General features: G+C 43.6%; 2 protein-coding genes across 2 annotated transcripts in view; both read right to left on the bottom strand.

Moving 5' to 3' along the window:
- The window catches only part of FGF10 (fibroblast growth factor 10), an 85443-nt gene extending 68002 nt beyond the window's left edge, over positions 1-17441 (bottom strand). The window contains exons 1-2 of the mRNA XM_083466295.1: positions 16536-17441; positions 15457-16384 (exon numbers count right to left, since the gene is read on the bottom strand). Coding sequence (XP_083322421.1) covers positions 15457-15856 — 400 coding nt within the window. The 5' untranslated portion in view covers positions 15857-16384; positions 16536-17441. The remainder of the gene's footprint in view (positions 1-15456; positions 16385-16535) is intronic.
- The window catches only part of LOC310688916 (uncharacterized protein C5orf34 homolog), a 429478-nt gene that overhangs the window by 365704 nt on the left and 40182 nt on the right, over positions 1-23592 (bottom strand). The gene's annotated exons all lie outside the window — the stretch shown is intronic.

Below are 23592 nucleotides of genomic sequence, written 5' to 3'. Positions count from 1 at the left end.
ACTCCTCCTCCTCCTCCTCCTCCTCCTCCTCCTCCTCCTCCTCCTCCTTAGTACCCAATACCTTGATGGTGGCATACAGGTGTGCAGGTGGGTTACATATTACTCCCAAGAAGATAAGGCACTGAATGATCAGATTGGTGCACTGCTACAGTGCACTCCCAGTCTTTTAACTGTGGTTAACAGGAAGCCTATACTACTTGGCATCTGGTCCAATAAGTTTCATCTGGCTGCATGGCAAAACAATTTCTACCACATACACGCCACTGATCAGAACCCGATCAGAAAAGGTTGTGATAGGATCAAGTCCACCATACGACATGGCCACAGATGACTGGCTCTCCAGATGAATGCACGTATGCCAGTGGCTGCCAAACCTCCAAAAACATTTGGCTAAATGCATGCGTACGTGCCTAGAAAGATGCTTCCACGCCACAGCCAAAAAATATACTGGGCAGAACTGAATTTTATTTTATTTCTTTCTGATGACACAACATGACTTTGCAATATTCTCTCTGGAAAGCATAAAGAGAAAACAACAGCTGCCCAAGGGAAGGTAACTACCAGGAAGATGTTATTAATTCATTCCTTTTCTTGCATACCACACATTTTTGAACCAAAAACTCATGTGAAATAGGTATCTTAAAGGGCAGCACTTCACTTCTACAGACATTTGAAAAGGGGGTTGGGGTGGGGATTGTAAAGTTATTCAGGCACCTTTGTCAGATTGTTTAGCCCAGTAGTGGAGGCTATGTCTATATGACAGTTCTCCATGGAAGGGACACAGAAATTGCTGGTCATTGGAGCAGACTGCAATCTGTTTTTCCCTATTTTTTATACAATGGTACCTGAGATTACATACGCTTCAGGTTACAGACTCTGCTAACCCAGAAATAGTACCTCAGATTAAAAACTTTGCTTCAGGATGAGAACAGAAATTGTGTGGCGGCGGCGCAACAGCAGCGGGAGGCCCCATTAGTTAAAGTCGTGCTTCAGGTTAAGAACAATTTCAGGTTAATAATAATAATAATAATAATAATTTATTATTAATACCCCGCCCATCTGGCTGAGTTTCCCCAGCCAGAAAAAAACAATACAGGATCAAATACTAAAAACTTCCCTAAACAGGGCTGCCTTCAGAAGTCTTTTAAAGAGAAGATAGCTGCTTATTTCCTTCACATCTGAAGGGAGGGTGTTCCACGGGGCGGGTGCCACTACCGAGAAGGCCCTCTGTCTGGTTCCCTGTAACCTCACTTCTTGCAATGAGGGAACTGCCAGAAGGCCCTCGGCACTGGGTCTCAGTGTCCGGGCTGAACGATGGGGGTGGAGATTCTCCTTCAGTATGTTAAGAACGGACCTCCGGAACGAATTAAGTACGTAACCAGAGGTACCACTGTTCTTGAATCTCATCTCAAATAATACTTTTCAGTTGAGACAATTCACACATTAACTGAGAGTCATCGGGCACTGAAGAATCAAGTAAAGGGAGAAATGAATTTGTGCACTAGCGCCCTCTCTCTCTCTCTCTCTCTCTCTCTCTCTCTCTCTCTCTCTGTGTGTGTGTGTGTGAAAAGTTGTAACTTAAATTGAAGGCATTCCTGATATCTTCAGTTGTGCCTTTATGTTTTACTTTAATTTTTGTAAGCTGTATTGAGAGCCAATAAAATAAGTAGGCCAACAGATTTTAAGCCTGTGCAACTTCCCCTAGCATGCTGCCTAAGAAAGGATTTAGCTGGGGGCTGAACTGTGCCTGCCTTCCCCCTCAGCACAGTTTCCAAACCAATTCCAACCTACGCCATGCTGAAATATCATCACTTAGTGCCAGAACTGGACAAGGCTATGTCAAACATTGTTATTTTGGCATCTCGCAGGCTTCTGTGTTTGGCAGGATACACTGAAGTTTCTCTCTCTCAACTTGCCAATTTCTATGCACAACACAAAAGTTGTGGATACTACTTTTGAACGAGTGTATATAATATCTTAATATTAACTAAAAGGCATAAGGTAATATTTCACCTCAGTATTTGAAATGTCTGAGTTTAATTGCAGAGTAGCTCAGGGAAGCATATAACATGCTGAATTATCATAACATTTCTTTCGTTTGCTTTACTTAATTCATTTCTAGAAAGCAAAGGTAGTGAGCCTTAGAGTTCCAGATGTTCTTCAACTCCAACTACAAGCATGGCCAATTGTCAGGGATGAAGAAAGCCTAGTCTAGCAACTTCAGAGGGGTCACAGGTTCCCCAGCCCTGTTACAAAGTCTCACCATTTTTTAAAAGCTAGCTTAACACATTCACAAAGTATATATTTCAAGTTGCAAGGCTAAGTTGGACAATTTAACCAGAAGTAGCAACACATTCTGAGGTTCTTCTCAGCCATTTAAAATGGCTATGAATTGTAGTCTTCTTCACTAGGGATGGATGGATCTGACAATTTTCATTTTTTGATTTTTTGATTTTTCTAATCTTGGGAAATGAAATTATGTGGTATTTTTTAGTCCTCATGAAAATTAACCAGCATTTTACTGCACATTTCTCCTTATAGACACATTTTTGCCTAACATAGATAGGTTTACTTAAACTGTTACTTAAACTGTCATGGCCCAAGAATCCTGGAAAATATAGTTTGAAGAGGTGCTGAATGTTCCCCAATCCCTATAGAAACTTCTATTGAGACAAGTAAGTGACTGATAACAATCTAATTATGTGGTCCCCTTAAAAGGATGAAATAAGGACTGCGCCAACCATCAGCCAAGAGTAAATGCCAGGAAACCTCAGAAAGAGAATTCTGGATAGGCTGAAGAAGAGAAGATAGATTAGAAAGTGAAGCGAAGAGGAAACAATGATATTTCCAGTGGAAACCTGATGCATCTAAGATCTCAGCATGTGAACAGAACTCCTCTTTCCTATAACAAAAATTAAGTCCAAAAAGAAGCTTTCCAATATACTAATCACTGTAGATTAACTAAATATCCACAACAACTCCAAAGGAATTCACAGGTTTATACCATGACAATGTTCTGCCAACACTTATCATTAGAACATCTGGGAGGTGGGGATGTGAAAATAGGCTCCTTAACACCAACACCATGGCTACAACATGTAGTTTTCTTGGCCTATAGCTACTCAGTGACCCTATCCTAATCCATTGTCCCATGCTTTTGTTTCTGATTTACCACCCAGCAGAGTGGTAAACAGAAAACATGTCTATTTGCTGCTGCATGAACAGGGCTTGGAAAGCCACTCAAGGCTATGCAACAAACATGTATCAATTTTACATCAGGGTAGACAAATATTTATTCATTACCTATTAAACACACTTATAAACCGCTTCATAGCTTAAAAACATCAAGGCAGTGTACAGTATAGAAAATAAAAAACACAGGCCCTAAAAACAATAATATCAATCCAACACTAAAAAGGATAAACCCACCCACATAAGCTTTAAAAGCAACAAAACCATCTCACTAGCTATAAAATTTATCTTCCATTAATGACTGGTTTTCACCTTGGAGAAAGCCTTTCTAAGCAGAAATGTCTTCAGTAGGTGCCTAAACAGAAACATGCTAGGTGCCTGCCTGATTTTGTCAGGTAAATAATTCCAGGGAGCTGCACCTCCAGCACTAAAAGCCTGTTTTCTTTTATAGGCTAAGTCCACCTCTGGGTCTTGCACCACAACATCTGACATGTGAGGACAAATCTGCTCACATTTCAAAAGCCATTTGAGCTGCCTGATCTAAACGTGTATGCACACAGGAGTCAGTAAATTTACCCCTCCCCTCCTGCAGTCGTGTTACTTGATCAAAGCTAGTTTTCTAACCAAGCTACGTACGCTAGCTCCAGTAGTTGTATAGGGAGAAGAACCATCAAGTCCAACTAGGGTGTGCAGCTACCAATAAGTATTGCCCGTATTTAACAAGCTTTCAACTCTGATTATGGAAAACACAGCTTTTCCAGGTGCAATCTGGAGCTGTTTCCACTTGGGGTGGGGGACAGAAGAAACACTCGTTTCCCTGTCCAGATGTGTACAGTCAAATCCAATGCAGAATTCAGTCAGAAGTAACTCAAGTTGACTTCAATGTAACCTACTCCTAAATAGATGTACACTAGATTAAGAGGATTTGAATAATCTCATGGATTGATGCAATAAAAGGGTAGGGATCAACACTACAAACTGAAAATAAATGGACTTGAATAACATACCGTAGATCCAAATGGCTAAAAGTGGAAGAAGAACAGTCAAAGGCTACTACTTTCCACCAGTGTGATTTGCCTATAAAGCAAACCCAGTTGATGAACGCACTCTGCCTCGGCCTGAATGCAAAACTCTGAGGTATGAACATGTTAGATATAGCTAGCTTCTGCACTATTTACATATGTCATGTTCATATATTAGAGTAATAACCAGAAGGATGTGAAGAATCTGGCTGTATTACAAATTTGCAATTCGCTTAGCTGAAAAATCCCCCCGCCCCCGGCTGGGTTGGAAGAACTGAAAAGCTGGAGAAAATTGAGATAGAATTAATAAACTACATTTAACAGTCTAGTCCTATACATGCCTACGCAGTCATAAGCCCCACTGAGTTCAGTGAGAATTCTTCCCAGGTAAATAAGCAGAGGACTGTGATATAACAAAAGGAAATACATTTTCTGAACGAGGAACCCAGAATGATACGGTGATCAGTCAATGGAAGTGAAATAAAGAGAATCCTTTGCGTGTAGGTATGGGATGGGTAAGTCATGACCTATGCAAAGGGATAAGAGAAAAATCTATTTGCTACTCGCCCCCCCCCCCCGCTTTCGCAGATATCTAAGCTTGAGAACATAAATGCTTATCTGCAAGTGTGATATCTCTTATGTCATCTATGACCCTGATTTAACATATCTTAGGGCACCCTAAGCTCTTCTTCCAGCAAAAGGCATGTGGAAGGTATGCCTCAATTCATTAATTAACGTCAAGTAAACGCAGGAGGAGATTGGCTTTAGCTGAACAATGAAACAAGGCAATGCTTTCATACTGACACCATGTCTCTTAACAGGCAATAACAGAATGCACTGCACATGTTAGGAGCAGTAATAAGGCACAGTCCAGTTGTCCACCTTAGAAGGGAATCTATTCTGCATATCGTCAATGATTTATTGTTCCAATTAGAACAGAGTGTTCAAAGAAAGAACACCAGTGACCTAATTTAAAAGCAAAGAATGCCTGTAAAGCTGTTATTTAAATGTGTGACCCAAGTCACATTTTAAAGGTCCTCATATCTCCTAGATCACATTTGAGTAAAAATAAAAATAAAAATCTGGACCAAATATAATTAACCTTGCTTTAATAACCCATCCACTGGAGAAGGAGAATACAGAATTCTGAGAAATGGTTTGTACTTTCATTTTGTGTGTGCTTTAGAATGTATCCTGATTTATTCCAAAGCAGATTGGAGCATGATAAGTAAAAAAAAAGGGGGGGAGTAAGTGCAAAAAGGTTTAAGATTTTAAGATTTTGTTGTAAAAGTTATCCCTAAACAAATTAGATCCCAAAACTGAAGTAATCCAAGGCTGCCTTATCCATTTCACCATAGATGGAGAAGCAGGGGTAGATGGGTGTCCAGTTCAGGTACATGTGTGAATCCACACACATTTTTGGGGGTTAATAATTATGTTATTCATATTACAGTGAGCTACATGTACAAGCTCTCATCACCCAGCTCTACTGTAGATTGTTGTGCCTTAAGTACAAGAGTGAAGGTAGACTATGGTCCCCCATCAAACTTTTCAATGAAGCCAATGGAAAACTACACAGTATTTGTAGGGCTTGTTAAACTTGTTGTTTCAAAGGTTTAAAAAACTGAATGCAATTCCCTAATGTATTACCTCCCAAAGGCTTAAACAATCTAGTGAAAGTACTTTAGATGTGAGTGCTTTGCATACAAAAATATTTATTTCTAAGCTAAAGGTGCAACGTCAGATCGATACACACAAAGAGAGAGACACGTGTACACTTGGCTTCTCAACCCTTCAGTGGCTGAATGGGTGACTTGAAGTTCAGTGGCTGAATATCAAAGTTTTACCTGATGGCATTTTAATATCTGATGACTCAGATATGCAGATCTTCACGAAAAGTTGAAGATGTGTTAACCATCCCTGATCATCACAGTATCACTGAGAGTCTACCTAAACCACCTGTGGAGAAACCACCTTTATCACTGAGCAGGTGGCACCATTTTTAAACCTTTGCCAGAGCTCTTACACCAGCTGCAATTGTCAGTTTCCACTTTTTATAATCAGTTTTCTTGAGGTTGAGAACTTTGTACCAGCACGGTGAAGATGAGATTAAGGAGGGGGACAGCTGGCAGGCAGTGTCACCCACCAAACTGGCTGTAAGTACGAAGGCAGGTGACAGGAGCAAACCTGCGGTAAATCGCACCAAGCAAGTGGAGTTAGCAAAAACAGGATCTGCACAGGAGTGTCAGGCCTAATGGGCACAGCAACTCATCTTTGGTAGGTCTTTCCTCTATAAAGCAGTTGCTAAGTCTGAAGGTCCCTGGCTCCCGACAGCTGCTTAAGTCCCCCTCTCTCCAAGGTTTCCCCCAAGCAATCTGAGACTGTGGCTGCATGAAACTACCTTCTCTCACTAAGCCCTGTAACCTCTTCAGCTCTTGATACCTCCTCCTCCTCCTCCCAGTCTTCTCCCTCTGACTTCTCATCATCATCCCACCACCTCTCCCTGGGCACTGAGCCTTCTTCACTTGGGGACTCCCCAGCTGGTTCCTCCAGCATTCCTCTGCGTCCAACTAGTTTCTGGCAGCAGGTAAGGGGTAGTACTGGTGCTGGCTGAGGACAGACTGAGGTTGGTGGGGCCATGACCCATTTCCCCTACTTCCATGTTCCTATGTGATGCTCCATCTCCCTGTGCAAAATCCCCACCAGAGCATGTGTTTTTTGCTTATGTAAGGGCCATAAGATTAGCCCTGTTGAAATAGCGTGGGACACTCAAGCTCCTTTGGCCTTTGTGTTGTACTCCTCTCAGGTTGTCAGGGTGATTCCTACCAAATGTTTTCATAGTCATCTTTAGCAGGTGGCTATAAATCAGATTTATGAAGACAAAGGCTCCTTGCAACTGTATATTTTTAATAGATTTATGATAAAGCTTTGGTGATGTGTGTGGAGGGTCTACCCTATGGGAATGTGGTAAAGGTAACAGGAGAGTGTCATGTAGACACTAAAGAATACAATCCCTTCCGCATTCATAAATCCTACATGCCCACAGTTGTAAGTCACTGGTTATAAATTATGTAACCTGGGTCCAGGCTTAAATGAGAAAGCAGTTGGTATAATAAAAAGCAACAACTTCCCTACCCAGGAAACAGCAGTATCTATTAGAAGGCCGTATATAATTTTCTATTTTCTGGATGTCATGTTTGTTTGTTTGTTTGTTTATCTTTCAGCAACATGAACAAACCTTTATTAGAAAGTAAAAAACAGTAATATTGTGAAGACCTATTTCTAAGAAAAACCAATTTACTTGTTTAACATGCAAAATGAGACTTTGAAGGAACATTAAATGTGATTTTACAGAAGCATTTTCATTCAGTATAAAACAGCACACATTGCTTGTTCTGCTTTTATTCTGTTTAAGGTTTTAGCTCTGAATTTACCATGCCATTATCTCACTTATTTTTATAAAATTGTTGAAATTATTTAATTACTCGTGACAACAGGTAAAATCTGTCTCTTAATGTGGAAGCTACTGAAAGAAAATAACCAAATAGCAAGAGCAGCATATTCATGCAATGCTTTATTACAATGAAAACCAATTGCTGCATTTCCATTCAAAGTCTTATGTTACTACAACGAAGCCTTATCCCAGGCATAGGCAAACTCGGCCCTCCAGATGTTTTGGGACTACAACTCCCATCATCCCTGACCACTGGTCCTGTTAGCTAGGGGTGATGGGAGTTGTAGTCCCAGAACATCTGGAGTTTGCCTATGCCTGCCTTATCCCAAGCTGGGACAGAACCTGCAGCAATCAGTGATTTCTAAGTGACATGGTTAGAATGAGACATATAACTGCATCACTAATAATGCTGTAGCCAGGGGAACATCCAAACACCAGTTATAAATAATATAGGAGTCCTAATTTGAAGGAAGACACAAGTAACACTTATTTATTTAATAATTTTATCCCTCTCTTCATCCAAAGAAGGCTCCCAGAGCAGCTTGAAGACCAATAAAGGAAAAGATGGTCCCTGGCCTCAGGATTACAATCTAAAGATGCAACGCAAATGGAAAGTGGATTGGAAGGCAGAAGCATATTGAATTGGACATACGTACTATTAAAAAACAAATAAATGCCTAATTTATTGCATTCAGGCTGCATTTAACATTTATTGCTTAGAGAATGTTAACTCGGGTCAACCCTAAAGGATGCATCCCTGCGTCAGTGGTGTGTAATAACCTTCACAACAAATCCAGGAACAGAATGCTACTCTGGTGTAGGAAGCACCGTAACAGTATTTCAGCAAGTGGATTGACCTGTCCACTTATCCTTCTCCCATAAAGCACCCAAGAACTGCTGCCTGATCCAAAAGATTGATTCCTTCTCATGGTCACCTGTTGTTCGTCACATTCTTATTTCCATTTTAACCTTTCCAACAGTCCTTCAAGTTAATATAATAGCCAGCAAAGACTCAAGAGGAACCAACGTTTTTATGTAACCAGACACTGCAAATCCTGTTCAGCAAGTGCAAACCGGCCATACTATTGTTTGATGGTTTTAAAACTGAGGAGCTGGACTCAGGCTATGTTGGGAAGAAACCCCCCGTGACATGAATTATGCTGCACAGCAGTAGCTTTCAAACTAAATACTAGGGATCTTCAGGAACCCATCAGAGTTTGTCAATGACAAGAGCAATGGCAGACAAACTTCCCAGAAAGACAGTTCGTGCAGCCATGTGGAGAACAATGGGTGTGTTCTGTAGGTGCAACAGAAGCCAACTTTGTTCAAAGCAGAAGAACAGGGATGAGGAACCAGTGGCCCTCCAGATGAGGTGGGACTTCTAGTTCCCATCAGTCCCAACCAGCATGGCCAGTGGCGAGGGATGATGGGAAGTACAGTACCGCAGCACCTGGAGGGCCACAAATTTCTTAGCCCTAGCCTACAATATGTGGCAGAATCCTCTGCAAGTACACAGAGGGCTTCCACGGCAGGCGGGAAGCGTCTCTTCAGTATACAAGCTGAAGTTGAAAGTGATTCTTTAAGGAGAAGTTTGGAAACCACTGTTTAACATAGCTGTCAACTTTTCTCTTTTCTTGCAAGGAATCCTATTCAGAATAAGGGGATTTCCCTTAAAGAAAGGGAAAAGTTGACAGCTATGCTGTTCAATAGCCCATGCCCCTGTGAATATGCAACCTCCTTTTTGTGAAATTATTTATTATTTAATATTGTGTTTATGTTCCACATTTCCCCATGAGATGCATGGCTGAGTGAGGATTTGGATCCTGGTCTTAAAGGACCTTGTCAACAGTTGCCACTGGTGAAGCCATAGTGTGTGCATGTGTGTGTTTAACCTTTTAGGTGGCTGTCATTTCTCCCACTGCAGCTCCTTCTCCCCTTGATGCTTCTCTTCCTGGGGGTTACAAGCTTGGGGAGTACAAAAGTGCAGTACAAAAGTGGCAAGAGGAGAAATCACTGAAGAAGAGCGGCAGGAGGAGAATGGGTTAGGCACCCCTCCCCTGCACTTCTCTGCTCAAAACTGTCCCCTACCAAATTGGCTTTTCCCTAGGAAAAAGCAGCTGTCAAGGTTTATATGTAATGCATCCTTAGGCTATTGACTCGCTTTGCTCCCCAGTTTCAAATTGCTTTTGACAACTTTTATTATTCGGAGCCCGAAGCCCTCAAAACTATCGCTCGGAAGAGCAGCAGAACATATTCCTAATGCAATCCCAAGATTGCAACAACAAGAACAAAAACAAGCACCTATTCCCCCCCCCCCCCATCATTAGCTTATCACTGTGAAATTCACATGGGTCTACATTTTCCATCTTTAGACCTATACTGGGGTTGCAATCCTACACGAACTTATCCAGAATGGAAGTAAGACAGATTAAACTCTTTAGGGCTTAATTCTGAGTAATCATGTTTAGGACAGAATTGCAAACATCCCAAAATTTGGTCCTCTATTTTGCAATCTACTACAGATGAGAGAGACCCAATCCTCAAACTTTTCATGGGCCGTCTCTGGGGTGAAGTTGGAGTGCTTGCTCCTAACTATTATTTCACACATGTTATAAGTCATCATCATCAGAGAGAGACTTACAGCTGCTTTGTTCACTCCTGGAAATCAGCTTCTCCAGAGCAGCTTTTCAGGGGGACCTTTGCAGCTGCAACACTGAGGTAAGAAGGAGTGCTGAGTGGTCAAGTTTCAGGGCAAAGCTCTAACTGCAAAGAAAATAAAACAAAACCCAAGCCATCCTACGCATATCTAGTGACAGATATACTCCAGCAATGTTAAATTATGCAAGCTGTCCCAGACTTTTGACAGAACCACCATAATTCACCCCCAATTCCCATTATCCTAAAGGTACAGAAAAGGCTGAGGTAATAGCTCTGTGTAATCAAGTTGGAAAACATCTGCCAAAGTAAACCTTTATTTAGTGCTTAATATACAGTATTTATAGAGCAAACCTGCTATGGAAATGAATCTTGTTGAAGCTACTTTAATCAGCGGGTGCTGGTTACTCTCCCCAACTCTCTGTTTATTCTCCCCACCCCCCTCTGAAACCCTAAGCATAACCTAGGAAATCAGGCCCAGTGAAGTCAGGACCCATTTAAATGACTCCACAATTGGCACAAAGAATTAGCCCAGGTGGCATTGCACATGCCCCATGCCTTGTCAAAACAGATACTTAGCCACTATGTGCGCAAAAGCAGCAACTGACATAGTAGCCCGCCCTGAACTCTGCTGTGCTAGTGCTGCATACACAGACAAGGAAAATCAGTTTAAATAAGGCTCCAAGTTATGTCCTCCTTGTTCACCCGGCATCACTCTGAACTCTGCTCCCAAGCACCCATCTTTAAACTGCTGTCATTATGTTCATCCTCAGGATCTTCCCAAGATAATGGCAACTGTGGTAGAAAGCTCAGATTGCAAACAAACGGACAACTGTCAATTTGCTGCCATTAGGTGCAGCCATTACCTGCCACCTGAAGTGCTCTGCATCCCTGCTTACCCATGTGGCAAACATTCCATGTGAATGCTACTTGCAACAGGCCCCATGGAGCAAGAAATGCAAAAAAGAACAACTGAAGAGCATCCAAAATGAACCCCAAAACAAAAGAGAATGTGTCCCAAAGGGCTGAAAATAAAATGTGGGTTTTATTTTTGTGACTATCTGTTCAAAGGTCTTCTTCTGTGGCTACACTGAGAAACAGCCTGCAGGGTTCTCTGTTAGATACATCTCCTGTTAACATAAAGTCACAAGTTAATTTTAATGGGAGATGTATCTAACAGATATCTTCCTATGAGAAGCGTAGACCAATGGTGCATTCAGACCATTTGCACCCACATTGGTCATCAACTCATGAGTCGGGACCTACTCCTTCACCACAGCCTGATCTAAGGTGGGTTGCAACGGCAGTACTACCACCCTACACACCTCTGTGTCAAGTTGTGGGTCATGTTAAAAAGCTACAGAGGCAGAGAGGCAGAGAGCCAGGTGGCAACCATGTCACATGTTATTTTCCAAGGACAGAATTATGACCAAATAAAATTCTATTTCCAAAAGCAAAATGCATAGGAAGACAGAATGCACTGTGGCTGAGAAGGCAGCTAGTTCAGAATGGGAAAGAATGAGAATTGCCCTGTTGGATCTGACCCAAACACTATCCAGATAGCTCTGGGAAGCTAGCAGGCAGGACATGAAACCAATAGCCTTCTCTAGCATGTTTGTCCAGCACCTGGTACTAAGGGGTATACTCCACTTGTTTGTGGAGGTTCCATTAAGCTATCATGGCTAATAGCTGTTGACAGACCTCCATGAGTCTAATAATCCTTTTCAAAGCAGTTTAAGCTGTCAGCCATCACTATATCTTGCAGCGGTTGAATTCTGCAAGTTACGCAAAGAAGCCTGCCTTGAAAAGGGCTGCCCTGTCAGCTTCATTTGGTAAATCTTAATTCTAGGGTTGTGAGACAGAGAAGGAGCAGAGGGGAACTTCTGATCAGAATACATGCAGCCTACTTCTAACATAAGGTGACGACAGATGGCAACATCTCTAGGATAAAACTAATATACCCTAGAGAAAATCCTGCAAAGGCAAAAAAAGAAAAAAGAAAAGCACAAGCCCGAAGAACTGCACTTTCCGTAAACACAATGAGCCAGCTCTGTAAGAGGAGATGCCTACATGAATAAAGATAACAGCCAGTCGAAAACAAAGGTCTGCTTCATATGTCAACGCCGGCTTGACACAAGTACACAGTAAATATTTAGCATGCAGAATTTAATACTACCACCACATAAAACAGGGGCAACTGTATGTGCTCAGTTTCTCAAATGGCATACCCAGCACACACCTGGGGAGCAACTCTGGTGCCCTGCAATGTGCTTTCACGAACACAGCAGGACGAATATGCAGAGCTAAGGCTGTCTTTAGAGAATAGGGGCTCATGGCCTCAACCAAACTGCATTCTCACTGTGCACAAAGCTCTCAAGAAGGTTTGGCTGGCTGTTCACACAGATCTGTGAAAGGGGCTCATGCCACTAGCCACACTGTCCCTAAACACCAGCACTGGCCAGCCACTGACAGTTCGTGTTTGTTTGGCATGAGTGTGTATGCAAGGCTCTGAGCAGGAACCCTGGCCATCCCATTCTAACATTTGCAGATTCACTGAACACATGAAAAGGGGTTTGTTGTCTAGACAGCTCTGTTCAGAGGCAGTATTAGAAAACTCTGAGTTTGCTTGCCGCACCTTTGTCACAAGCATAACCACTTAAGCTGTCACGACTCCTAATGCTTTGAGCCTGTTGGATATTATTATTATATATTTGAAAACAAAAAATATTAATAATATCATTTCCATGGATCTCAAGGTGGTTGTCCAATTTCTGTGTCACAACAGCCCTGCAAAGTAGGTGAAGCTGAGCGAAGATGACTGCTCTAGTCATTTGGACCCAGGTCTCCATTGTCTGAACTCCCAGTTTATCACTGCCCCAATACAATATGCTGCACTGTACAATATTTAATATGTACCTGCTTCTCCTGGAACCCATGAAGCAGTCCTCAGACATCCCAGAATACTCTGTCATATGATTGCTTTCTGGCACTACTGTTTCACAAAGCCTGAACTAAACAATGTCTCTGGCATATACAGTGGTTCTTCAACAGAGCAAGCATTTCCCGCTGCACACATTGACACATGTGATAATAAATAACACAAGCCTGTGAAAGCAGACAGAGAGTCAAGTGTAGCCAGCCGGCAGGGGCCACAGCAGAGGAATGCAAGAGTTGTTAAAAGCACAGCTGCTTTAACCAACTAAGCACAAATAAATGGGTTGGTGAGAGTTATACGGTAGTTATCTTCTGCAAGATGCAACATTGTCCACACTTCTCAAAACTGCACATTGCCTTCTGTTTAAAGAAGACCCCCATTAGCTATGCTTCTTGTTTGGATTAAATTGGCACTGCTCTGTCCAGCTATAGCTGTGAGGCACAGAGTTAATCACACACTATTTATAGGTTGTGTGTGTGTGTGTGTGTGTGTGTGTGTGTAGCAGTGTACTTAAAAAAAGAAGAAGTGTACCTGTTTCTCCCTTGACTGTCTCCTGAGGCTAGTGTGGTAGACTGATTTGGCCAGGAAAGATCAGTATTCACACCTTCACACACTCCCTGAAACAAACGGATCAAGCTGCTCACATTCACCATGCTGTCATTAGGTCTAATCTACTTTGTAGGGTTGTTGTGAGGATAAACCTGAGGTGAGTGAGTGAGAAAGGGTCATGCGTGAACAAAACAATGAATAAAATGAATTCGCTGGATTCCCAACCAATATCAAGAGGCATTTTTTTTAATTTTTTTTTTTAAATCAGCTTATCTAGAGACATTTGTCTTGGCAGTTATTTATTTATCTACCCACCAGGACAGAGTCGTTTAAAACTATCCTGAAACAGGCTGTGCGAAACAACTAAAAAAAGAGCTACCTTTATCCACTTCAATCTGGATAGAGAGCTATACACATGACTTTCGAGATATATATGTGAGAATGACTTCTTTTTTAAAAAGAAAAAAAATGACAGCGAGATGTGTGTGAGGTCTGGATGACTTGATGCAGCCCCAGATGTTTACAAGACTCTCTCAGGGATGCAACTTGAGACCGTTTAAAGCAGGGCGAGGGGGAGAAAGAAAGGACTGACAGGACGCCACCAAGCCACACATAGAATTTGACAACACAAAACACACACACACACACACACAACCCAGTGTGTGTCACGGTATAAACTCCATAGGGTACCAGCTTTTCCAGCTAATGAAATTTAGGGGGGAATTGAGAAGAGAACCCACTGGCCATATAAAAGAGATCTTGCTCGTTTTATCTGCCAGTTGCCCTCCCCTCCCTTTGAAGAGATCGCTCCTCAATTTAAAAGCACTGTCAAAAGAGAGCATTTGCTTCGTGTCAGGATACCGCCAGAGCTCCCTCCGCCCCAGCCCCTTCCTTCACTTCGCCGAGCCTTTTGATGTGCCGGGTCTGAGTGTGAGCAGACACACTCGCGCACACCGCTTTTATTAATTCATTTTTGACACTTTCTAAGTCGTGCTCGGAACTTTCCTGGCTCTTGCCGTCTTTCCCGACGACCTCACACTTTCCTGCCCCAGCTGAGGCGCAGCAAAGGGCCGGTTGGCTATTCCAGTGACGAGGGAGAGACAGCGCTGACCTGAAGGCAGTGGCGTAGCGTGGGGGGTGCAGGGGGGGGCCGGCCGCACCGGGCGCAACATCTGGGGGTTAGGGTTAGGGGGCGCAAATCCACGGGTTAGGGGGCGCAAATTACTTGCCTTGCCCCGGGTCCTGACAACCCACGCTACGCCACTGCCTGAAGGGATGCTGAGAGAGGCAGGGGGAGAGAGAGAGAGAGAGAAAGCTTCACGATGAAAGCTTCTCTCTTTCTTCTCCACAGTGATTCCAACCTCTGAGAGAGATGGAAAGGACGGTAATAGTAACGCACTAAGCCATTTCAACAGTGCCTGGGAAGTGGTTTGTGAAGAGAACTTCGCTCACACACATAAAACCAGGGCGCAATTCCGCAATTCCTCTCGCGCGCTCGGTTCCAAACCCCTCAGAAGGGCGAGGGCGCCTCTGAGCGCGCTCAGAGCGCCAACCTTCCTTGCGCGACGCCACCCTCCCCGCCCCACCATCCCCGCGTTTCGAGGGAAAGGCGAAGAGGAGGGAAAAAAAGAAAAGAGAGGGAGACTTACTATAAGGGCAGTTCTCCCTCTTGGTGCCGCTGACGTTGCCGTTCTTCTCAATCCGGAGGAAGAACTTGTTGTAAGAGTAGAGCTTCCTCCAGCGCACGTCTCCTCGGAGGTGGTTGTAGCTCCGCACGTGTCTCCCCGCGCTGGCGGGCGAGGAGGAGGAAGAGGAGGAGGAGGAGGATGGCGACGACGACGACGAAGAGGAGTTGGTGGCCTTGAGGAGCAGCATGCCTTGGCCGTGCTCATGGCAGGGGGCAGCCAGGGACGACGACATCCAGAGCAGCAGCAGGAAGACGAAGCTGCGGCGGCGGCGGGAGGAGGAGGAGGAGGAGGAAGAAGAGGAGGAGGAGGAAGGCAGGTGGGCGAAGGCTGAGGCACCCTGTATCAGTCTCCATTTGCACATTGTACTGAAGCTCTGGGCGCGGGGAGATGCCTCATGAAAAGAAACATACTGGAAGGGGGAACCCCGGGGAGAGGCGAGGGGACAGCTGATGGGGAGCCCTCCTGCTCACAGACCTCGGCGCGCTGATCTGGCCTGGAGGGAGGGCGCCGACTTCCATGCCTCAGGGGGCCAAGCGCTCCGCAGGAAACGGTGCCTTCGCTCCACTTTGGGTTCCCCCACTTCCACTCGCTCTCCTTGGTTCGGTTTCCTTCGCCCTCCTTTGATTAATCCGTCGAGTCCTTTCCAAAGACGCACAAGCGCGCGCACACGCACACACACACAAAGTTGCCTTACAGTTTTCTGGGCGAGCTCAGGCGGTGGTTTGGCTTGCAGATTTTCTTGGCGCTTTCTTTCTCTTCCCTCAGGACTTTCAACCCCCCATCACCAAACTCCTGGGGGTTGGTTTGCCGCTTTGCTGCTGTTGCTGCGAGCGCGCGAGGCTATTTCGCCCTGTGCACCATCTCTCGCAGAGAGGCAAGGAGGGAAAGTCTGCAAAGAGAGAGAGAGAGAGATGACAAGGCGGGTGAGCGACGACACTTGCAGCGGAGGTGGTGGTGGACAAGGGGGAAAAAATCCGGGAGAAAGCAAAAACGAAACGGGAGGGGGGTCAGCGCCCCCCCACCCTGAACAACTTCTGCACCTTCCTCTCACCGAAGCCCAGAAACGCAGTCCTTCTCAGAAGCAGAAAACAGGGGCTTGCACCCCCCTCTCTTGAATCTTCCAGAAATAGATAGATATCTGTATCTCAAATATATACTGTATATATATATATATTTTCTGAAAAAAGAAAAAGAAAAAAAGATTGCAAAACAAGTCCTTTCCCCCTCTCTCTCCGTAGGGTTGCCAACAGGTTGGAAGCTGTATCCTAAATGCTGGAGATTAGGAAGGAGAGAGGTGGGACGTGCCTCTGGTGGTCAAGTTTTATTTGCAGGGGGTCAAGCAGCGGTGCTGGGACATCTGAAACCCTTTTGCAAGTTGCAATGAGCAAGCGCCTACTGGGAGCGGGAGAGAGAGAGAGAGACTCCAACAGAATCTGCCCTTTTCCCTTTTCCTTTTCCTTTCTTTTTTTCTTTTTTGCTTCTTCTCCTATAGCAGCAGCAGCAGCAGCAAGCAGCAGCCTTCAGCTAATTGCTCCTCAAGCAGTCTTTCTGGCCACCAGCATGGCTTGAGAGACTCATGCTTTACTAATTTTCCTGTCTTCCCCTCTCAGCCAATCCCCTCTAGGGAGCCCTCCTCCTTCTCCCCCTCTTTTTAAAACTTGTTTTCTAGAGAAGGATTTTTATTTTATTTTTTTGGCAGTGTGTAGTTGAGAGCCACCTGGTGCTTGTTGCTTTGCTGACGGACTCTCTCTCCCTCCTCCCGCCCCAAGCACCCCTTCTATAAAGAAAGGAGGCCGTGTGGGTAAGATCTGGAAGAAAGGATATAAGTGCAGACAAATTCTAAGAAAGCAGTTTATAAGCTGGTCAGAGGGAAATACAGATATCCATAATTAGCTCCCTTTGCTTCCCCTCCTGCTAACTTCCCTGGAGGTCTCCAGCGCTCTCTCGCTCTCTCTTTTCCTTCCTTTCTTTCTTTCTCTCTTACTCCCTCTCCCATTTATTTTAACGAATCAATGATTTCTGGCTTCCGTTGCTGAAACAAAAAAAAGGGGGGACTACACTTTTAAAGCTTACTCTTCCTTTTGAGCGTCTCGAGATTTATCACTCCCCAACTCACCGTGAAATAAGCCCCCCTTAAATGAGCCAATTTCTAATTGCTAACATGACTCAACTTACCAAATCACGCCTTGGACTTCAAAAGAAAATAAGAGGGGGAAATGGGGGGGGGGGGGCGGACGACGACTTTTATTGGCATTGCAAAGGTTTGCTCATAAAATCTGTCTGTTTTTTTTATTATTAATGCAATTTCCTTTACCAGAAAGAAGCACATTTTCCATTTTGAAAACTTTTTTTTTTGGTAACCATCTATTGTTTATGAAGGGCAAGTCGTGATTTATTTCCCACAGAAGGTGCTGTTATTATCCACCCCTCCCAGGGAATTTGTCATGTTCCACAAGGGCTATCATGACAGATATACTAGGCTTTTCCTGTGATGAACTCTGTTGTTGCCAACACTTAACAGGCTTCCAGTGGGATGTGCCAAATTTGTATACCTTCCTCGATGTTAAGGAATCAGAGACTGCCTCTCTCTCTCTCTCTCTCTCTCTCTCTCTCTCTCTCTCTCTCTCTCGTTCCTAAGGACCTGTGAGATTACTCTGCTGTTAGAGCATTACATGCCATGACAGTGTTGTACTGGCATACACCAGCATAAAGTAATTATTGCAACATTAGCCTTCCAAATTAAAAGACAGAAAGAAGGAAATTCTCTCATATGTAAACATACGGATTACTTGCAAGAAAGCATGATCTGAATAAAATGCTGATCCATGGAATGCAATGGAAAAATAGCCAGGGCATTTATATTATATGCATTTGGAATCAATTTTTCCTTGACTAGCAGAACATATGTACAGAACAAATAGTTCTCAGATTGGATTGATTCATTAGCTTGGACTTTCGGGTGTATTGGGAATGCTGCAGCAGAAAATTAGGAATTATTTTCTTTAATTATGATGTGCACTTTGTTACCAAAGACTCATTTCTGAAATTTATGGGCTATGATTCTGGGGAAAACATTTAAACAGCCTTCAAAACGAAAAAGAAAAAGAAAAGTCTAGTTCTGGAATTCATGTGTTTTATTATGTTGTTTGTGCCATTCTGAAATAGCTGTTCTAAATGTTTGATCCACACGCTAAACGCTTTGGAAAGTTGTGGGGTTGCATTTGATTTAGGGAATGGTTGAGGTCTTTATTTACAGAGAAAAGGGGGGAAGCTATTGGGAACATACAGAAGCATAGCCATGTCTGTCTGTAAAAACAACAAAGAATTGTGCGGCACCTTTTCAATTTTATTATGGCATAAGTTTTCATGGACTACTACATCAGTTGCATAGTCCTCAATTGGCAAGTTTATATAATACAGGAGGGGGAATGTGTACACTGGGAAAGTACATAGAGGCCCCAGAAATTATGGATATCAACTATCATCCAACTCACTCAGTGATATAACTAGTGAATGAAACGTCTGATGATCAGGCCAATGGCCCATCTAGTTCTCACAGTGGCCAGTGCCAGATTTACGAATTAGCCAAACAAGCTATAGCTTAGGGCCCCACTCTCTTGGGGGCCCTCAAAAAATTTAAAGGAAAAAAACCCTGGATGTACATTTCCAAAATATAAGATAAAAAACAAATAAAATAAAGCTTATATACAGCAACAGTTTTTTGTGTTGTGTAGGCTCCTAAGATGTAAGTAATGGGCCCTGCCTGCTAGCCTGCTCCCTACAATATCACTGGTTTGCTCATTTCTGTGTATTGGGTGCCTACATTCTGCATGGACTGGTTGCATGGCATCGTGCAAATGGCTTTAGATACCTATTAGGTCCATAAATTACCATATAGCATATATGCAACACAAAAAGCGACAATTTGTTGTTGACAAAGGACAGCTGGACATATAAGAGCCCCATTACCTGTAGTAGCTTAGGGCCTCATCAAACCTAAATCCAGCCCTGACAGCGGCTGTGATACATTTTACCCTTGTAGAGGTAAATTTCAGCCCAATGGATAGGTTGACCCCCTTTATAAAGATGCTTTTGCCCTAATCTAGAAAGAGAGCCACCCAAGGTATGCATGCTTTGGTTTATGTGCATGTACATGGTGGCATTTATCTATGCCCATCGAACTGCTTGAATGTGATCTTTGATATGGCCAGTTACATAAGACAAGTCTTGTTGGATCAGACCAATGGGACCATCTAGTCCAGTATTTTGTTCTTACAGTGGCCAACCAGCCAGATGTCTATGGGAAGCCCACAAGAAGGTGCATTCCCCAGTTGTGATTTCAGCAAATGGTTTTCAGAGGCATGCTGCCTCTGACTGTGGTGGTAGAACACACACATCAGAGTTAGTAGCTGCTGATAGATTCATCCCTCATGATTTTGTCTAATCCAGGCTTCCTCAACCTCAGCCCTCCAGATGTTTTTGGCCTACAACTCCCATGATCCCTAGCTAGCAGGACCAGTGGTCAGGGATGATGGGAATTGTAGTCTCAAAACATCTGTTGGGCCGTGGTTGGATTCAGGCAACAAGGGATGATGTGTGTGACTAGTTGCACATCAGTAGAGCTGGTCAGTGGCCTTTATCTAAACAAGATCTGTGATACAATAGTGATGAAAACTGCAAGCAGTGTTCCATTTTTCAGTAGTGCTGATTCGTTAACTATTACTTCAGTAATTTTGCAGGCAAATCCTATTTATCTTTTTTAAAAAACAACAACTATGAAGCCCCATTGAGTTCAGTGAGGCTTACTCCTAATAAGTGCACATATAGGACTGCAGCCTTAATGTGCAATGTGCTTTCAGATTTTGGTTTTGTGGGTTTTTTTGAGGGAGGAGGGGAGTTACATTTTTAAGATATGTACAGTTTTCTTACATTTTTTAAAAAAGAAATAATAAAGACTTTATTATATGCAGCAGTTGGGGGCATTACTAGGTACTCTGGGACAGATGCCCATGGTGCATGTGTTTCGTTGTGTTACATTGCAAAAAAATACCCTAATTTATCTGTATAGCTCCCCCTGGGAAATTAAGATGGGTGGCAGCGGCTGGGAACTCACACCCACTTGGTTATTACATTGCCTCAATGTGAGTCTCCCCTTCCACCTGGTCTAGAAGCTGCAGCTGGTGCAAAATGTTGTGATCGGACTATTGATGGGGTCAGACTACCACCAGCACAGCACACTAGTGCTTAAAAGCTTATACTAGCTATCCAGGTTCAAAGTTGTTGTAGTAATGTACAAGGCCATTAGCAACTTGGGCCCAGGATAACGCGCAAGTACTCATTAGGGTATTTGGGTCTCTTCCTCCATGACATCTGAAGCAGGAGAGTCCCTGCAGGTCCTGGACTGGTGTCTAGATGAAGGCAAATAAGCTGAGCTTGGAAGATGCCTAAAGAAGCCAGGGTGGCTATCTAAAGAACTTTTAAATGAATTAAGATTAAAAAAGGATGTGTACAAAAAATGGAAAAGGGGGGAAACCACCAAAGAGGAATTCAAACAAATAGCCAGCACGTGTAGACACAAAGTCAGAAAAGCTAAAGCACAGAATGAACTCAGGCTTGCTAGAGAGGTTAAAAGCAACAAAAAAGGCTTTTATGGGTATGTTCGTAGCAAAAGGAAGAACAAAGAAACAGTGGGGTCACTCAGAGGAGAAGATGGTGAAATGCAAACAGGGGACACAGAAAGGGCTGAACTCCTCAATGCCTTCTTTGCCTCAGTCTTCTCCGATAAAGAAAACAATGCCCGACCTGAAGAATTTGGAGCAAATGATTCAGCAAAGGAAACACAGCCCAGAATAACTAAGGAGATAGTACAAGAATATTTGGCTAGTTTAGATGTATTCAAGTCTCCAGGGCCAGATGAACTGCATCCAAGAGTATTAAAAGAACTGGCAGATGTGATCTCAGAACCACTGGCAGTCATCTTTGAGAATTCCTGGAGAACAGGCGAAGTCCCGGCAGACTGGAGGAGGGCAAATGTTGTCCCTATTTTCAAAAAGGGGAAAAGAGAGGACCCAAATAATTACCGCCCAGTCAGTCTGACATCAATAGCAGGGAAGATTCTGGAACAGATCATTAAGCAAACAGTCTGTGAGCACCTAGAAAGGAATGCTGTGATCACCAATAGTCAGCATGGATTTCTGAAAAATAAGTCATGTCAGACTAACCTGATCTCGTTTTTTGACAGAATTACAAGCCTGGTAGATGAAGGGAACGCAGTGGATGTAGCCTACCTTGATTTCAGCAAGGCATTTGACAAGGTGCCCCATGATATTCTTGTAAAGAAGCTGGTAAAATGCGGTCTTGACTATGCTACCACTCAGTGGATTTGTAACTGGCTGACTGACCGAACCCAAAGGGTGCTCATCAATGGTTCCTCTTCATCCTGGAGAAGAGTGACTAGTGGGGTGCCACAGGGTTCTGTCTTGGGCCCAGTCTTATTCAACATCTTTATCAACGACTTGGATGATGGACTCAAGGGCATCCTGATCAAATTTGCAGATGACACCAAACTGGGAGGGGTGGCTAACACCCCAGAGGACAGGATCACACTTCAAAACGACCTTGACAGATTAGAGAACTGGGCAAAAACAAACAAGATGAATTTTAACAGGGAGAAATGTAAAGTATTGCACTTGGGCAAAAAAAATGAGAGGCACAAATACAAGATGGGTGACACCTGGCTTGAGAGCAGTACATGTGAAAAGGATCTAGGAGTCTTGGTTGACCACAAACTTGACATGAGCCAACAGTGTGACGCGGCAGCTAAAAAAGCCAATGCAATTCTGGGCTGCATCAATAGGAGTATAGCATCTAGATCAAGGGAAGTAATCGTGCCACTGTATTCTGCTCTGGTCAGACCACACCTGGAGTACTGTGTCCAGTTCTGGGCACCACAATTCAAGAAGGACACTGACAAACTGGAACGTGTCCAGAGGAGGGCAACCAAAATGGTCAAAGGCCTGGAAACGATGCCTTATGAGGAACGGCTAAGGGAGCTGGGCATGTTTAGCCTGGAGAAGAGGAGGTTAAGGGGTGATATGATAGCCATGTTCAAATATATCAAAGGATGTCACATAGAGGAGGGAGAAAGGTTGTTTTCTGCTGCTCCAGAGAAGCGGACACGGAGCAATGGATCCAAACTACAAGAAAGAAGATTCCACCTAAACATTAGGAAGAACTTCCTGACAGTAAGAGCTGTTTGACAGTGGAATTTGCTGCCAAGGAGTGTGGTGGAGTCTCCTACTTTGGAGGTCTTTAAGCAGAGGCTTGACAACCATATGTCAGGAGTGCTCTGATGGTGTTTCCTGCTTGGCAGGGGGTTGGACTCGATGGCCCTTGTGGTCTCTTCCAACTCTATGATTCTATGATTCTATGATTCTATGATTCTATGAATCCCAGCAAGATAAAGGCTCTGTGGGTGAGTAGATTTTGTGTGTGTCAGGCTTCAGCTGGTTAGACAACTGCCGCTGTTCCTGGACCAGGGCTGCTTGTCCACAGTGATTTAGGAACCACTAACTTCAGAACTGGACTACTCCAATGCACTCTGCATGGGGCTTCCCTTTTGCTTGATGTTAGTGCAAAATTCTACAGCATAATTGCTTACAGGAGTGAGAGTCTGTAAGTGTGTTGCACCTGTGCTCAAACATCTGCTCTGGCTGCCAGTTCAATACCAGGTTGAGTTAAAAGTGTTACTACTGGTATATACATCCCTGACTGGCTTGGGACCAGTTTACTTAAGGGATTGTCTTACCTTATATGTGTTGTCTCAATCAGTCTACAGAACTTGTTCTTCTACAAGTGTGATGCAATGTCCATTCTGCAGTCATGGCCTTAGTCTAGCAGCACTTGCAGTTTGGGCAGGTGCCATCTTTGTGTTCTTCTAAATGTCTGTTGAAAACATTTCTGCTTGGGTGAGTATTCGGACACATGGTTAGTTACCTGTTTAATTGTTTTTAGATGTTTTTAACAATTATATATATTAATTTTAATTGCATTTCCCCCCAGATATGCTTCCTGCCCTGGGGTGCTTTTTGGGGGGGG

This window comes from Podarcis liolepis, assembly GCF_965112155.1.
Source record: "Podarcis liolepis genome assembly, chromosome: 11".
Classification (NCBI taxonomy): Eukaryota; Metazoa; Chordata; class Lepidosauria; order Squamata; family Lacertidae; genus Podarcis; species Podarcis liolepis.
This window is presented reverse-complemented; position numbering and strand designations above follow the sequence as displayed.